At 52.7% G+C, this 15391-nt stretch overlaps 1 protein-coding gene across 5 annotated transcripts in view; it reads right to left on the bottom strand.

The window, feature by feature from the left end:
* Nucleotides 1-15126, bottom strand: part of TRPM1 (transient receptor potential cation channel subfamily M member 1) — a 67910-nt gene extending 52784 nt beyond the window's left edge. For all 5 annotated transcript variants that reach the window (XM_024561753.3, XM_045196382.2, XM_053912318.1 and 2 more), the window contains exon 1: nt 14935-15126. In XM_024561753.3, the coding sequence (XP_024417521.2) occupies nt 14935-15009 (75 nt within the window). In that variant the 5' untranslated portion in view covers nt 15010-15126. The remainder of the gene's footprint in view (nt 1-14934) is intronic.
* Nucleotides 15127-15391: the final 265 nt, after the last annotated feature.

Here is a 15391-nt window from a genome sequence, read left to right as displayed (position 1 = left end):
CATGGAGTGCCCAGCGCCTGCCCCTGCTGGTGGCCCCTAAGCAAGTGCAGCAGCTGGCGGCTCCAGCCCTCTCCAGGCTCCCCCCACGTCTCTCTGCTTCTCCAAAAACCCATTGTTTTTTTCTAATGAAAAAGCTAGCGTGTGACTAACACCATTTCCCTGAGGGAGAAAAGCACTTTGCTTTGGTATTAATGATTGATTTTTTTTTTTTTAAGTTTCCTTAAGAATACCCTCAGTTCAAAATTCCAAGTTCCTGCTGAGTCTCCAAAGATGTTCTAGAATCTTCTGAGGATAAATAAGAGAGAGATAAGTAAGAGGGACTCTTGTTTACACATCATGCCCTCAAAGGCTTCCAGTCTCTGATCAAAAGTCCTCTCTTCAGGGCAGCTCTCATCCCATCCCGGCTTCTGGTCCTTCATACACTTCATTCAACTGACTTCCCCCTTCCCTCCCCTCTCTCCTCCCACCAAAGGCACTGCAGCCCCGTTCAGTTCGCTGCTGTTTGCCGAGTGTCTCGAGGGGTGCCTGGCAGAGAGGAGGGGGGCCCTATATCCACAGAGACTCAATTATGGAATAAACCGCCTAAAGGCAGCATTGCCAAGACTGCTCAGCACTTACCGACCCGCCCACAACAGCCTGCCCCCGGGCCCTGCGCACACAGCAGAAGGGAGGTCACCCAGTGGGCGGAGGAGCCTGGGGCTGGGATGTAGGATGCTGGTGAGGCAGGCGCACCACCCTCTGCTGGGACTTTAGGCCTTGTCACTGCAGGGGACGCCGTGCACTTGTGAGGGTGGACAAAGCGAAGGCAGGCAGGAAGACTGGCGTGTGGCCTGGGCAGAGATGTTGGAGGCATGGGCTGGCTTGGCGGAGATGAGGTGGGGGAGCAGGTTGGAGGGATTTGGTGAGGGCAGAGGGGCCAGCTGGGGACCTGATGCCTATGATGACAAAGGAAAGAGAGGACCCCAGTAATGACCCTTGGGTTTCTGGCTGGTGGAACTGGGTGGCTGGGGCTGCAGTGGGTGGAGGTGGGGCAGCTCAGGACCAGGCGTGGGGAGGAAAGTCCATCAGTGGGCAGTGGACGTCAGGCTGCAGGTGCCTGTGGACATACAGCTACAGCAGAGGCGTCTCAATGCGATTAGTGGCCTATGTTTGGGACTCAGTGTATAAGTGACACCTAAAGGCATGGGAATCGCCCTGGCTTGGTGGCTCAGTTGCTTGGACTGTTGTCCATGTACTAAGAGGTTATGGGTTCGATTCCCGGTCAGGGCACATACCCAGGTTGTGGGTTTGACTGGGGCATGTACAGGAGGCAAACAATGAATGTTTCTCTCTCTCTTTCCCACCTCCTTAAAATTAATAGGATTGCTGATGAGAGACTACAGATAGAAAAAGGGAAAGGTGGCTGGGAACTGTGCCCCAAGGAGCAGAGGACAGCTCTGTGGAAGAAAGGCCAGGGGGTGGAGGACAGACGCAGGGTTGAGGGCCCCTCCACGGACCCCCTGCCAAGGACCCTGTGTCCATCAGGGGCCACGCCAGCTGTGGAGGGAGGTCAGAGGGCACTGCGTTGAAAACCATGGGAACTGGGGCTGCCAGATCTTTTTTATTTTTTTAAGAAAGGGAAAAAGAAGCATCTGCTTCAAACGTGACCCATTAACCTCCGTGCAGTCTGGGCGGCGGTCACCCGCATGCTCCTTGCCCTGTTAGTCCTTGGGCTAGTTTGTAGATTCAGAAGGAAGGGCCCCCAGGGGACGTGGAGACAGCCGGCATCAAATCCTGGGAGAAGCGTCCTGTGACTGAGAGCCACGAGGAGTCAGGAGAATTTGACCTTCTGGAAATTGTCCACACGGATGGGGGTGGCCCTTCCCAGGGCGGGTGCAGGCCAGAGGGATGAGGGGTGGGCGGGGCCTGGATGGTGGGAGTGGCTTCGGGCCTGGGCAGTTGCCGCCCTGGGGAAGTGGCTTGGGAGTTAACAGCTGGTTCCCTGCTGGGCAAGTCTCTGTTTACTCAGTGGCCTTGTTTCTAGGGCCAAAATTAACAGCAAAGCCCACAGCGAAATGACTGTGGACCAGTTTAGCCAAAAGAAGCCGCTTGTCTCCTGTGTCTATTTTGGGCAGACGCCTCACACCCATCCTCCTGTGGCAGCATGCGGCCCACAGGGGGACTTGGTTTGACCCTTTCATAAGGAGAACTGCTGCTGTTATTCACGAAGGTGGGGGTGCAGGAGGGAATCTTGGCTTCTGGCTTCTCTGCAACGCCCTGGGGACCGGGAACTCTGGCTGACGACCTGCACAGCGGCAGGTGGCTGCGGGTCTGCACACACCTGGACGTGCCCTTGCCTGCTGTCCGCACCTTGGGAGCTGGGGCGGCACCTGGCCACTCACGTAACAAAAAAGACAGGGAGCCCCCGGCTGAGGACAACGGTGTGGCTGCCTTTCACAATTACAAAAAAGATTGTATTATTTTTTTCTACATTTGTAGAAACAAAGTTGCAATGGACTGAATGTCTGCATCCCCCCAAATTCATATGTTGAAATCCTAACCCCCAATGTGAGGGTATTAGGAGATGGGACCTCTGAGAGGTACTTAGGTCTCTTGTGGAGGGTGGAGCCCCCACGAATGGGATTAGTGCCCTTATCAATGGGACTCCAGAGAGTCCCCCTCACCCTCTCCACCACAGGATGGCACCAGAAGGAAGTGGCCATCTGTGAGCCAGGAAGCTGCTGTCACCAGACACCAAACTTCCCAACTCCTTGATCTTGGACTTCCAGCCTCCAGAATAGTCAGAAATAAATTTGTGCTGTTCAGCCCTGGCTGGTGTAGCTCAGTGGGCTGAGTGTGGGCCTGCAAACCAAAGGGTTGTGGGTTTGATTCCTAGTCAGGGCACATGTCCCCAGTGCCAGGTTTGTGGGCCAGGTCCCCAGTAGGGGGCGTGCAAGAGGCAACCAAACAGATGTTTCTCTCCTTTCCTTCCTCTCTCTTCAAAAATAAATAAATAAAATCTTTTTAAAAATGTGTGTGTTCCTACATCACCCAGTCTATGCTATTCTCTTAACAGCAGCCCAAACAGACCGAGATAAAGGTCTTTCAGAATTCAGTACATGCATTTCACCATAATTATCTGGGTTTTGTTGTTAAAATGCACGCACAGGCCTACTTGTCTGGGGGGACGATCTTTCTCCATGCAGTCAAATCACCTAAGAGAATGTCTTCACTCAAGGTGGTACTACTGCTCAGGGCTGGGGCCTGCCAGGATGACCTCTGACCTCCCCGTGACTGAGGGTGGCTGACCTTTGGGTAGAATGCAGGGTGGTGATTAGCCCCGAGCAAGGGCTAAGAGGCAATTAGGAGAGGGAAAAAAAGCAAAACGAAAAAAGAAGGAAGGCCACGTCAGAGCCATCCAGATACTGTACTATTTAATTATACAGCTCGGCCAGCCTCCCAAATAGCAGTGGGGCTGAGGCTGCTGCATCTTCGCTATTTGCTCGTTGATTTTTTTTTTTAACCATTGACAGGCAAGACCTCCAGGTCCCACACATGAAATAAGCCAGTCATAAAAGGACAAATCCCATCCGATGCCACGTACCTGAAGTTAACCAAGGAGGGGAAAGACATACATATGCTGAAAACTGCAAAGGGGCTGCCAGGGTGGGGAGGGTGGTAGGGCAAACCCAGGCATATGACGAAGTTCAGCGGGATGCAGGTGGCCCTCACCCACCTGCCGATCCATCTGTCCACCAGAGGGAGGGGCTGGAACCGCCACCAATCCAGCCACAGATACTGTTATTTAAGGATCAAGGGCAGCCCTGGCTGAGTAGCTCAGTTGGTTAGAACATCGCCCCAATATGTCATGGTTGCTGGTTTGATCCCTGGTGAGGGCACATGCAAGAATCAGTGAATAAATGAGTAAATAAGCGGAACAACAAATCTCTCTTGCTTTTTTCTCTCAAAGCAACTTAAATACACACACGATTTCACTTCGAAGGAACCGAGGCCCAAACCAAACCCGAAGGCTAGTTGGTGGCCCACTTGGCTGAGAATCGGCTGCCTTTGTCCCACCCTCCCGGCTGCTTGTCTTTGGAGGCAGCTGGGCACTTCCACTCCCACCCATCTGTCGCCTGCAAATTCTTTTCCACTTACAGGCAATGCATGGAGGTCTGTTGCTGTATAGATTGGACTAAGGGAAAAACTGCAAACTCCCCATTCCTCTACATCAGGGACTGGTTTTTCAATCACAATGTAGCAAATCACTGGCTCTGCAGCTATTTAAAAGACTAAAATAGAACTACAGCTTCTGAAGGGTGACTACGTCTATTACTAGTTGAAAAAAATGATCTGTAGTGAGATGTTTCTGCATGACCCGGCTTTACAAGAACAAACCTTGATACGTGCAGGCCTGGAGCGTGCGGCCTAACCTGTGCCTATTGAGGCCCTGAAGTGGGGCTAGTTGGAACGCACCTGTCCTGGGAACATAAGGGTAAGACAGAAAACTGCCTTTTGCCCTCTCTAACAAAGACTTCAGAAAACCCCATTTGGGCCCTGGCTGGTGTGGCTCAGTTGGTTCAAGCGCCATCCCATAACCAAAAGGTTGCGGGTTCAATCCCCAGTAGGGGCTTGCACCAGAGGCAAACGATCAAAGCTACTCTACTCTCTTGCATCGATGTTTCTCCCTCTTCCTCTCTCTCTAGAAGCAATGAAGAAAATGTCCTTGGGTGAGGATTTAAAAAAAAAAAAGAAAGAAAGAGAAAACAAAACGCATTTGGCAGGATTTTGAAGACTTGCTATAAAAATACACATGAAATATCTCATTACTTAGTTTTTTTTATTGAGTGCATGTTGAAATATTTTTAAAATATCAAATTAAATAAGCCATAGAATTGATTTCACTCACTTGCATTTGCTGGTGTTTTTTTTTTAATATTTTATTTATTTTTAGAGAGAGGGTAAGGAGGGAGAAAGAGGGAGAGAAACGTCGGTGTGTGGTTGCCTCTCGCATGCCCCCCTACTGCGGACCTGGCGCATAACCCAGGCGTGTGCCCTGACTGGGAATCGAACCAGTGAGTGTTTGGTTCACAGGCCAGCACTCAGTCCACTGAGCCACATCAGGCAGGGCTCTGCATTTACTTTTTTGAACACGGCTAGCTCTGCCATGGGAAATGGCATCTGTGGTGTCCGTGGAGAGAGGCCGCCTTCCAGTTCAGCCTTACCTTTACCTTGGGGCATATCAAGCACAACCAGGCCTTGGGGAACAATAATATAGAACGTGTTGTCCTTGAGGTGTTCATGGAGAAGGACACACCAGGTGGGGCGGGAGCCAGAAGCAGGGCAGGGGGGGGGGGAGCGGGGAGGAGAGATGCGCAGCATTGAGAAGACCCCAGCAGCAGGGGCTGGGAGCTCGGTGGGAGGCTGGGAGCTTGTTTCCTTAGCATTGTAAATGCATTCTTCCTCCTACATGGCAGTTGAAGACACAGTTTCTAGGAAACAGCCGGATAAATGCCAGCTGGTGCCATCTGCAGTAGCCCATGCGTGTCTGCCGGGGTTCCATGGACCAATCCTTAGTATCAGCGCTGGGAAGAGAGGGTCCTGGCGGGTGTCCACCACTCAGATCCCTCCGCGCACCAATGTGACTGGCTAGGGTCTTTTTCCCGAAGTGTTAAGACCTTGACTCCTACTCACGTCCCTACACAAAAGGCGCTGGGGGGACTGGACCCGTTATTTCCGTGGGGGAAGGCTTCTACTCTCCCAAGTCCAGAATCTACACATACACACACATTATAGGACATCTTGAAAACATTTTCAACCAAAGCACAAGAGAATTTTCTAAAAATGTCTAATACCCCCAGAGGATTATAAATTCATAGAAAGTGTGCTCTGTTTTCACTCCGATCACAAGGAAGATGACTAGCCATGGACAATGCCCCCGTGTCTTTCCGTCGCGGGTCCTGATTCACTTCGCAAAGCGAAGAAATGAGGTTGCAAAGAGCCAGACCAAACCAAATTGTGCACTCGTCCCAGGAGCTGACCAATAACACACAAATAATGGCAGCAACACATTCAACGTTGGCTGATGTTTCCAATGTTCTGGGGGCCTAAAATACGCTGCAGGGAGTGGTCATTTATGCTACGAATATCGCTGCAAATGCCCTGAACTAAAACTGCCGTTGGCCCCCGCCTCCTAGCGCAGTTGGTTAGAGTTGTCCGGATACACCAAGGTTGTGGGTTCTATCCCGGGTCAGGGCACATACAGGAATCAACCAAGGAATGCATCAGTAAGTGGAATAACAAACCGATGTTTCTCTCCCTCCCTCCCTCCCTCTTCCTCTCTCTCTAAAACCAACAAATAAAAAAGTTAAAACTCCTATTAGTTTGCAAAATGTTATTCGGTGAACATTCCAGAAGACAATCCTTCCATAAAATCAAACCCGTATTCTTTCAGTCTGCCCCCAGAAAGGCTGGTCCCCTGTCCTAATTCTTTTCTAAGTCTGTCACTGGTCCCCTGTCCTAATTCCTTTCTAAGTCTGTCACTCAGAAAGAGCAAATTTGTCTCCTCTTCTCCCTACGGCACCCCTTCTTCATTCCTGTCCCTGTCCCTGCTCAACCCATGAACAATTCCTGTAAATATTGTCATTCTTCCCTCCCCACCTCCCCTGTTATTTCTGCTAACTTTTTTGCTTAAGGTTTCAAGAAAAGATATAATTTCTGGTAGCAAAAAGAAAATGTGCTGGTTAGAGAAAATTACTAAAGTGAAAGAAGAAGAAGAAATGTCCTCAGAAATTAGACTAAAATAATAACGGGTAGCATTTCCATGTATTCCTAGGCTTTGGTCTAAGTCTAGCTTGTGTGTGTGTGAGAGAGAGAGAGAGGTGAAAAATTCGGCCTTCTGCACGATGTCACTCTACAGTCTGTGCCGTTGTGGAAGTGACTACGTTACAGTCCTGTGGCTGGCCCACAATCTATACAACCGATACTCCATAGCGGACGTTCGGACGCGCCGTGTGTCTCATAGGAGTAAACAGCGCTGCGTGAATCTTGGCCTACCTCGGCCCCGAGATGTGGAATTTCTTGACTTTGGCATATATTCCTAAACTGCCTTCTAGAAGCCAGTCCCCACTCCCACCGGCAGTGACAAGGAAGCTGGACTTCCCTTCGCGACCGGTGTGGCATAACCTGTATTTTTCTTGTGGTTTTTTTTTTAATCTTCACCTGAGGATATGTTTATTGATTTTAGAGAGAGAGGAAGGGCAAGAGAGAGAAAGAGAGGAACATTGATAGGTTACCTCCTGTACACACCCTGACCACACGCTGACCGGGGACCAAACCCACAACCCAGGCATGTGTCCCAACCGGGGATTGAACCAGCCACCTTTCAGTGCATGGGATGATGCTCCAACCAACTGAGCCACCGGCCAGGCCTCCCTGAGTTGTTGGGTGTTTTTTTTTTTTAACCTCCTCTAAGGACATCTTTTATTGCTTCCAGAGACTGAAGAAGGGAGAGAGAGAAACATTGATTGGTGGCTTCCATATCCACCTAGACCAGGGTTTGAACCTGCAACCTTTCGGTTACAGGATGATGCTCAAGCCCACTGAGCCACACTGGCCAGGGCCCTGAGGTTTTAATTCATAGTTAAAAACGATTAGCTGGTAAAGACAGACAGGTCTAAAGGCCTCCTTCCCTAAGGACTTCTGAGTTTTCTAGGCTTCTCAGGCACACACGTCACCCAGGGAGCAAAGGACAGAGGTAAGGGGCTGAGGACAACAGGTCAGGAGGCCGAGCCCTGCAGATGAGCAGTTAGAAGCCCCGAGGGAGCCTCAGCTAGTTGGAGCCCGGCAGTGGCCCAGCTCCCAGCGAGCGTCCCCTCGGGGAATCACACTGGCATCCCCTTGGCTGTGCACAGGTCCACTGGCCACCCCCAGAGGCCCCTGTCCAGCCGGCCTCAGCAGGAGAGGAGCCAGCAGCCCCAGGCTGCCGAGCCACACCTGAGCTTACTTACCTGTGGTGGCGGCGGTGGAGCAGGGAGGGTGCAGTGTAGCCTCCTCCAGCCTCCTCCTTGGCTTGGGCAGGAAGCTGGCTGGGGAGGACTCTCTCCTTAAGAGGAGTCCACGTGAGTAGCATGTGAGCGCCTGTGACGGGCCCTCGTGATCCCGGTGAGGGCATGGCCCTGTGACCTGCCTCCCAGGCCACAGAAGGAAAGCCAGGCCCCGTGTGGCGTCCCATGAAAGCTGCCTTGGGATCTGAGGGAAAAGGGGGAGCCAGATCTTCGCCTTTGAAGTGACCTGCCCCTTCCTCCTTTCCCCTGCTGGAAACGTCAGCGCGGTTTGCATAATTGAGACAATTGAACATATTCGGTCCTTCAGAAGCCCTTATTCCGGGCCCCTGGCCGGGGAGCCCAGGGAGGCCAAACTCTTGACAGTAATCTCCTCGATCCTTTTTCCAAGCCCTCTGAGGCTGGGCCAGAGGGCAAGGTGAACTGCATGTGAATGCCACGTGAGTCCCACCTGACTCTTGATTCCCGTCTGGGTGCTTTGGACCCCGCCCCCCCCATCCCCGCTCCACCAGCAAGCAGCCTGCAGGGCCTGCAGCCACAGTCCCCCCGAGCCTGCCATCCTGGGAGCTCTGTGTAGCAATATACGTGGTCATTCCGGCTCTCAGTGACTGCTAGCAGGAAAGAAACCCCCCAGTTCTGAAATTGTCCTCTGTATAACGCTCTGTGCAGGGGCGGTCAGGTCTCCCCACACCCAAATTTGGCAGGTTTGATTCTCGGTCAGGGTACCTGCCCAGGTTGCAGGTTTGATCCCCAGTCAGGGTGTGTACAAGAGGCAACCGAACGATGTTTCTTTCTCACATGGATGTCTGTGTCTCTCTCTCCCTCCTTTCCTCTCTCTCTCAAATCAATGAACATATCCTTCTTCATGTACTAGCTGGCATTCATGTATAAAGTGGTTCCCTCGCTTCATCTCATCTCATCCCAAGGAGGCTCCTGCATCCCTGGGTTTCTGAGGGTCAGTATGGATTCATGGGTTGACGCACATGTACACCACAGCCTTTCAATCCACAGCAGTGACTTTCCTCACTGTTGCCCAAAGTGTCCCGATGGGCGTCCTCCCAGCAGCCCACCGGGCGTCTCAGACTGCCTTGCTGTCTGCAATGAAAAGATGTTTTCAGTTTATCTGGTACATTTCTTGCCCTAGACCTGGATATTTCTCAGCCGTTTCTCCAAGGAGCCTGAGTTCCTGGGCAACAGTCTTTAGAAACCAGTTCCTGGCCCTGGCAGGTGTGGCTCAGTGGATGGAGCGCTGGCCTGCAAATAAAAAAGTCGCCGGTTCGATTCCCAGTCAGGGCACATACCTGGATTGCAGGCCAGGTCCCTGGTGTGGGGGGCACATGAGAAGCAACCACACATGGATATTTCTCTCCCTCTCTTTCTCTCTCCTCTCCCCTCTCTACAAATAAATAAATAAAATATTTAAAAAGGAGAAAAAAAAAAAGAAACCGGTATCTGCTTCTGAATGGAATGCTTTCCGGGCCTTTGCAGGGGGCAAAACTATGCAACTATATACGTGTGCATGCACATACATAATAATATAGTCACTATATATAATATAATAATAATATATAACCTATACAAGAAAATCCATCATGAGCTTATACTGATCATTCCCATTCAAATGTAGAAACACAGCAAATCGCATACACTTGAAGACAAAGTAGCGTTGACTTAGGAATGATTTGCAGGATCTCTGAAATAAAGAGGGGGACGATGTAGATTAAAAATACTTCTTTGGTGCCCTGGTCGGGTGGCTCATTTGGTTGGAGCGTTATTGTGTGCATCGCAAAAAGGTTGTGGCGTCTCGGTGTACAGGGGAGGCTACCAAGTGAGGTTTCTCTCTCTCTCTCTCTCCCATCCCTCCCCCCTCCCTTCCCCTCTATAAAATCAATAAACATATCCTTGGGTGAGGATATGTATATCTTTACCAAAAAATATGTAAATTATATATTTGTTTATTTATTACAAGTATATATATGTAAATTAAACTCATATTTCATTGAACGATGCCCTCACAGATGAAGAAGGCCAGAGAGGAATTTAAAATCTTTGGTCTGGCTGTCAAAGATAATCGCAGAAAATGACAAAACGGAAAAGGAGATGAGGCAGACCCCTACCGGTCTATTGGTGCCTCTACTCAACCACAAACGCTGCCTCCATTTCTCGGCAACTCCCTCCCCTAGTGACAGAAAAACAAAGCAGGTTTTTTCACGGGGGGGACAAGTAACATGCTCAGCCATTTGGAGTGCAGGCGTGGGAAGCTCTCTCCGCCGTCTGAAAGCTAGAGGGTGTTCCTGGTGACCGTTGGGGGCCAAGGTGGCCAAATATGCCGATCACTCTCTCAAGGGTTCCCAGCCCCGTCAATGATGTCATCATTGGCAGCAGCCTTTTGTGAAGGAAAAGGGGCTCTGTAATAAACCTGACAAGCCCAGGGAGGGAAAGTAACCCCACCGGGCGATCTGATCAGAAATTCTCAACTGGACAGGTCATGCATGGTGGGTGGTCATGCCCCAGGCATAGAATGTAGTCAGTGAAAGGCTTCTCTCAGCCTTTAGCAAGCCTTATCTGCTGTCTCTGCAAATAAGCTAACATACTTTTGTTAAATCTCCCTCAAGGGAGCCTGAGACCTTGGTGATCTTGTAACCTGCAGGCCTAGAGACTCCCCCCTCACCCCACCCTTTCTCCCTCCTTCACATCTCTTCCTGAGTTCTCTCCTTAATTCTAAATGCATACAAGAAACCGAAAAACTGCCATTCTCTGGAGCATTCGAAATCTCGCTTCCTGGCATGTCACTAGCTTGGCGCCAGTAAACCCTCGTGAAAATTCTCTGCAGGTTTAGATGTTCTCACATTCAGCGTTTTTCACACTGCCCTGTTTACTGCCCAAGGCCCCCAGGCTGGCAAGGGCGGGAGTTATTAACGTGGCTCATTGCTGGTCAGTGCAGAGGACTCGGGCTCCGCAGGACCTTATGTTGCAATGTTGGCAGATGACTCGAGCCAGGATAACAAGCACATGGGAGAAAAAAACCTGCCAAACATGAAGTGTTTTCCAGTTTCCAGAATAATCTCTACAATGAAAATAGAGCCAGTGACTTTGCGGTGGAAATGATCCATTGTGTCAAAGCTTTGTAGGAGTCCTACCACGTGGTATGAATGTCAAGAGCTGGTTGCCTTGGCTGGGTAGTTCGGTTGGTTAGAGCATCGTCCTGATATGCCAAGGTTGCAAGGTTATGGGTTCGATCCCCAGTCGGGGCACATGCAAGAATCAACCAATGAATGCATCGATAAGTGCAACAACAAATCAATGTTTCTCTGTCTCTCAAAATCTCTTTAAAAAAAAAAGGGAAAAAAAAAGAACTAGTGTGGCAAGTCTGTCCAAAGGAGGAAGGGCGGTAGCCTGGTCTGCTGAAGCTTCTGGAAGTTCCAAGGAGAGAGCATTATTGGAGCTGGGTTTCCTTCTCACCAAATTCCTGACGTCTAGTTAATTCGCACGTAGGAAGCCCCAGTGAGTCACTGTGCAGGAATCTCTAGAAGTCTGAATGTGACATCCTGCCCTCTGGTGGGACCTAGCAGGGGACTTCCAAATTCCAAACCCTGTGGTAATGCTTCTTCAATCTTAACTCCGCATGGATGGCCAGTCTCCCAAAATGTGGGTCCAATTACATGAAAGTCGACTTGACCTTTTCTTCCTTTAAGCTGGCTGTGTTCTTGAGCCCTGACCAGAGTGGCCCAGGGGGTTGGAGGGTCGGCTGGTACAACTGAAAGCTCATGGGTTTGATTCCCGGTCAGGGCACGTGCCTGGGCTGCGGGGTCAGTCCCCAGTTGGGGGCGTGCTGCTTTGGGCCAGGAGGTCACCTCTGCACTGTGGACTGAGAAGGAGCGCCGGCGGTGGGGGCGGGGGGGGGGGGGCGCGGGGAACCCTGTCCAGAGGCTCTGCCCTGAGGATAAGCTGGCCTGCAAGGGGCAGGAGGGCCTATACAGTAACCGTTAGTACAGTTGTCACACCCTGGGCTTACCCTTCAGCTCTGTCCAAGTAAGAGGTTCTGGGCACTGTGGCTCTCTCTACTTTGGGTCTTCTGGCAAAAGGACTGCAATAGGCCGTCCTCTGGGCCTGCTCTGTCCGCAGCCCACCCGGTGAGCCCGGAGGCCTGCGGGCTCAGCTCTCTGCTGCCCCCTCCTGGCCGCTCCAGAACCAAACTGCCCTCCCGCGGTCCTTGGCTCTGTCTCGTTTGCCAACTTTCTAAAAATACAGGACAAAGCTCTTCGACTGTTTTGGACCTCCACAAATGGCAATTTTTGAATGTTTCAAGCTGATAGATCAGAAGTGTCTTTTATTAGGAACATAGGGACAAAAAGGAGTAAAAGACGTTGTGTGTGAAGGAGAGTAGCAACTGAGCTTACAGAGAGAAGTGGCAAAATCTCACGGTGTCTGTGACTGGCGTCACCTGGGGGGTCCGCGAGGGGGGACGGTGAAGGGGGGAGGAGGGGCCTAGGGGAGGTGAGTGTGTGTGTGTGTGTGTGTGTGTGTGTGTGTGGCAGGGAGAGGACACTCGGGGGCCCCAGGGACTTGCACACCCCAACCCCAGGTTCGGCCCATCTCCCTCCCGTCCTGCCTGGGCTCCCCATGAGTTTGGTCCATCTCTTGATTACTTGCCCTACACTTTAAAATGATGGCTTGTCCCCAAAATATCAATCGCTAAAATACCTCTCGGCGCCCAGCATAACCCAAAGTGATGCTCTTGGCGGGCTTAGAGCTCGGGCCTGCTCTCCTGGTTTCAAGGGTTTATCCATAGGCATTAATCACATGAAAGCAAGTATTAAGGAGCATTAGCCCCACCAGCTGCCGCCCCACGTCCCAGGCCACAGCACAGATTACCCTGGACAGCGCCCTCACCCCCTGCCCAGATTGCGCCAGGCGGTGCAGCCAGGGCGCAGGCAGCTCCGAGCAACCCTAGCAGGCGACCTCTCTGCGCAGCCTTGCTGATCTGCCCTTCTGCGCCATCTGGCACCTGCCCAGTCCGTCCATTTCTTTTACTTGCTACTCAGAGCGCCCTAATCCTGCCTTAGAGTGGTCGGGGGCTACTCAACAAAATAAACACCCCCCCCAACCTCCAGCCATGCCCCTTTGCTAGTAGCTATGATCCCCGATAATTGCAAAGCACATTTACTTCAGAGGGCCTGGGCGGTGGCGGCTACAGCACCCCTCCCGGCTGCAGACCTCCCAGTTTCTGCCAGGGGCCAGCAAACCCGAGTGCAGGCACATCGCGCTGGGTTGGTTATGGGTCCCACTCAGTCTCTAACCACCGGGGAGTACGACACCGTAGGAATCAGGCTGCAATACGGAAAATGACCAAAGACACCAGTGAGTGCCACGTGCAGGCCAAGCCTGTCCAAGGCCTCGTCTCCATCCAAGCTCCCCCCAGGACCCGGGAATTGACTCGTTCATTCTTCAGTGTTCCCTGAGCTAGCAGACAAAGGCGGACCAAACCCTGGTCCCTGGGGCTGCCGGTCTAGGGGCACTGAGGATGAATAAACAGGTGGATTCATCGTATAAAGTGGTGATCTCCGCAGGAAGGCAAATTACAGGGGAAGGGCCAGTGGGAGGGGCTTGTTTCAGGTGGGCGTGGCCTGAGTGACAGACTGAGGGAACCACGGGGCTGTCAGGGAACAGCGGGAGGGTCAAGTGCGGGGAGCAGCAGGGGTCCCTGTGGCTCGGTGCTGAGCAACCCCTGGTGGGCAGGGCAGGCCCACCCGAGTTCAGCAGGTCTGTCCTTTCAGAATCTCAGTTTCCTCAAATGAGGGGCTTGGGCTGGTTCTGAGAATCTTAAATTGTCTAGGCCCCAAACACAGAGAAAGATTGGAATCTCCTCTTTGGAAGCAAACAGCGACAAAACCCCAGGTGGGCGCTCACATTCTATGCACACACTCGCAGTGCAGGACATGTGGCCCCACGTCAGTCCTCTGTTTGCAGCGCAGCTGAATGACCGGCCCCACTCTGCTGCCTGGCCAGGTCCTTGGCTCCCGCAGCACTGCCCAGCATGCCGTGGGGGGGTCGGTGAGTGCGTGGGGGGCAGATGCATTCCCTCTCTCCCCCAGGGCCTGTTCCTGCTACCGCTCCTGGTCTGCTTGTGGCCTCTGCCACCTTCTCCACGCAGTGGAAGGAGCCGAGACGCCCCACTGAGCCTGGGAGGCTCACTCAGTGAGGGGGTGTCAGAGGCCCCGTGTGACCTGGCCCTCACCCCCCAGAACCGAGCAGCTGTCAGGGCAGAAGGGTGAGGCCTGTCCAGACTCCCTGCGCTCAGAGGTTCATAAAACGCAGCATAGGGAACAGGAAGTGTAGGCTTCGAATCAACTCACATTTTTGCAAGACTGGGGGGGGGGCGGGGCATCACGGCACCTTCCCCACAATTTGCACCGCAGGTGCTGGGAGATGGTTCCAATCCTCACCGAGGGTCTCGCAAAGCCTGCCCACATGGTGCTCCCCCAGACATGCGAGGGAGAACGAAGAGTGAGCTGAGGGTCCCACGCAAAGAGCTAAGGGGGCAGAATCATCAAGCGCCAAAGCCCAGAACTTCTGGGGGTGGGTGTGCCGCGTGGTCAGAGGATCTGACCTGCTCACGCCCCCAAAGGCCGCCGGGGTGGGCTCTGAACTGTGGCTGTGAAGGTGGCAGCAGCCAGGCGATGACAAACGCTGATCACAACGGCAGGAAAGGGGGACCATCTTCGGAGAAGGAGGCGGGAAGCCTCAGCTCTGAAGGAACGACACCCCACCCCCACAGCCTTCGGAGGACAGGAGCCCACTGTCCGGCACTCCCACATGGTAGAGCTGGAGACCAGAGTCCCTCTGTCCTTCTGTCCCTGTGCCTGCAGGTCACCCAATAAAGCTCACTCACCTTCTGTGACCCCGACGTGGAGCTCTTGAGTGAGCCCCGCTTGAAAGAGCTGCTCATCTTCCGCTGGGGACCCATGACCCTGCCTCCTGCACCCCTGGGCGGGGAGAGATGGAGCCCCACAGGGGCAGCCCCAGGCTAGGTGAGGGGGCCGGCAGCCTGGGACAAGGCCCAGGAGGAGGAGCAGGGCTGACCTCTGGGGCCTGACTCCCGCCGCTCACCCCACTCCGGGTCCTTCTATAACATCGTAATCAGCCTTAATCCCTCCAGCCCCCGAAGGTTTATAGGGGGCAGATTTAACAAATGGCGATTGAAAGTAAATCTACTTTGAGAAAGTGGTGGCTGCTCAGGGTGGTCAAGTGGAAGGATTTGGGTCTCAACAGAGGCACCTCTCCAGGGTGAAGAGCCCCCACAGTGGGCCTCTGAGCCCTGTGATACCCGCTGTTAGGGGGTCTCCTGA

This window comes from Desmodus rotundus, chromosome 10 (assembly GCF_022682495.2).
Source record: "Desmodus rotundus isolate HL8 chromosome 10, HLdesRot8A.1, whole genome shotgun sequence".
In the NCBI taxonomy this organism is placed as follows: domain Eukaryota; kingdom Metazoa; phylum Chordata; class Mammalia; order Chiroptera; family Phyllostomidae; genus Desmodus; species Desmodus rotundus.
This window is presented reverse-complemented; position numbering and strand designations above follow the sequence as displayed.